Source organism: Myotis brandtii, unplaced genomic scaffold (genome assembly GCF_000412655.1).
Source record: "Myotis brandtii unplaced genomic scaffold, ASM41265v1 scaffold236, whole genome shotgun sequence".
NCBI lineage: Eukaryota > Metazoa > Chordata > Mammalia > Chiroptera > Vespertilionidae > Myotis > Myotis brandtii.
In genome coordinates, this window is record NW_005358901.1 from 538916 (window position 1) to 540183 (window position 1268).

A 1268-nucleotide genomic window follows, 5' to 3' on the forward strand; every position below is an offset into this window, starting at 1 on the left:
GGTAATATTAAGTAAACAACTAATGCAAGAGTGGGCACAGATCTATAAATCCTAAATGGTGCAAACACTAGCCACGCTGTGAAGACCAGACTCACCCTAGCCGGGTTGGCTCAGTGTCTGCCTGCAGGTTGAAGGGTTCAGTTCCCATCATGGGCATGTACCCGGGTTGCAGGCTCAATGCCCAGGCCCTGGTTGGGTGTGTTCGGGAAGCAACCAATCACACACAAGGATGTTTCTCTCTTGTCTCACCCCTTCCCTGCCACACTCTCTAAAAAAAATAAAAATTAAAAAAGCCTGGCCTCCTGGCTCAGTGATTGAATGTGGAACCCTGAACCAGGAGATCACAGCTGGATTCCAGGTCTGGGCACATGCCCAGGTTGGGGCTCATCCCCAGTAGGGGGCGTGCAGGAGGCAGCCGATCAAAGACTCCCATCATTGATGTTTCCATCTCTCTCTCCCCCTCCCTTCCTCTCTCTGAAATCAATAAAAACATTTTTTTAAATCAATGGGGAAAAATATCCTCGTGTGAGGATTAACTGGGGGGCGGGGGGAGACTCTACCTCGGATCTAGGAAGGGGGAGCTCTGGCTTTTCCTACCTCACGGGCCTCACGGGCCTGACTGACCTTCGGGGATTGGTTAAGGAAGGGGCTTGTAGACTTCATTTCCCATTTCAAATCGGAAGTAGGTTTCCAGTGACACGGAATACCTACAGCGCCGCTGGGGAGTTTACTCCTCGATAAATCCCGGTACCTCGCGGGGAACTGGCAGCGTCATCGGAACAGATCAGCCCCTCCGCGCTCCTCCATGGTTTTCCGCCCCGACCGGAAGCGGGGCGGAGCCTCTGAGCATGCCCCGCAGGATTGGCCTGCGCGGCTGTCATTCAGCGCTTAGAGGGAAAGGGCTGGGCCGCGCTCACCAGAAGTCCCCGGAGCAGCGACGGGGCTGAGAAGGAGCGGCAGCGGAAGCTGCGGGCACCCAGCAGACAGTGGGTGCCATGGAGTCGGAACCCTCGCTGTCCCCCACGCTTTCCCGCTCCATCAAGGAGGAGCTGCTCTGCGCCGTCTGCTACGACCCCTTCCGGGATGCCGTGACGCTGCGCTGCGGCCACAACTTCTGCCGCGAGTGCGTGACCCGCTGCTGGGAGGTGCAGACGACGCCCACCTGCCCAGTGTGCAAGGACCGGGTGGCGCCCGCCGACCTGCGCACCAACCACACCCTCAACAACCTGGTGGAGAAACTGCTGCGCGAGGACACCGAGGGCGGGCGC

The 1268-nt window shown here is 58.2% G+C and overlaps 1 protein-coding gene across 1 annotated transcript in view; it reads left to right on the forward strand.

The window, feature by feature from the left end:
• The first annotated feature begins 897 nt into the window (after positions 1–897).
• The window catches only part of TRIM35 (tripartite motif containing 35), a 19161-nt gene continuing 18790 nt past the window's right edge, over positions 898–1268 (forward strand). Inside the window, exon 1 of the mRNA XM_014540047.1 lies at positions 898–1266. Within this exon, the coding sequence (XP_014395533.1) occupies positions 996–1266 (271 nt within the window). The 5' untranslated portion in view covers positions 898–995. The remainder of the gene's footprint in view (positions 1267–1268) is intronic.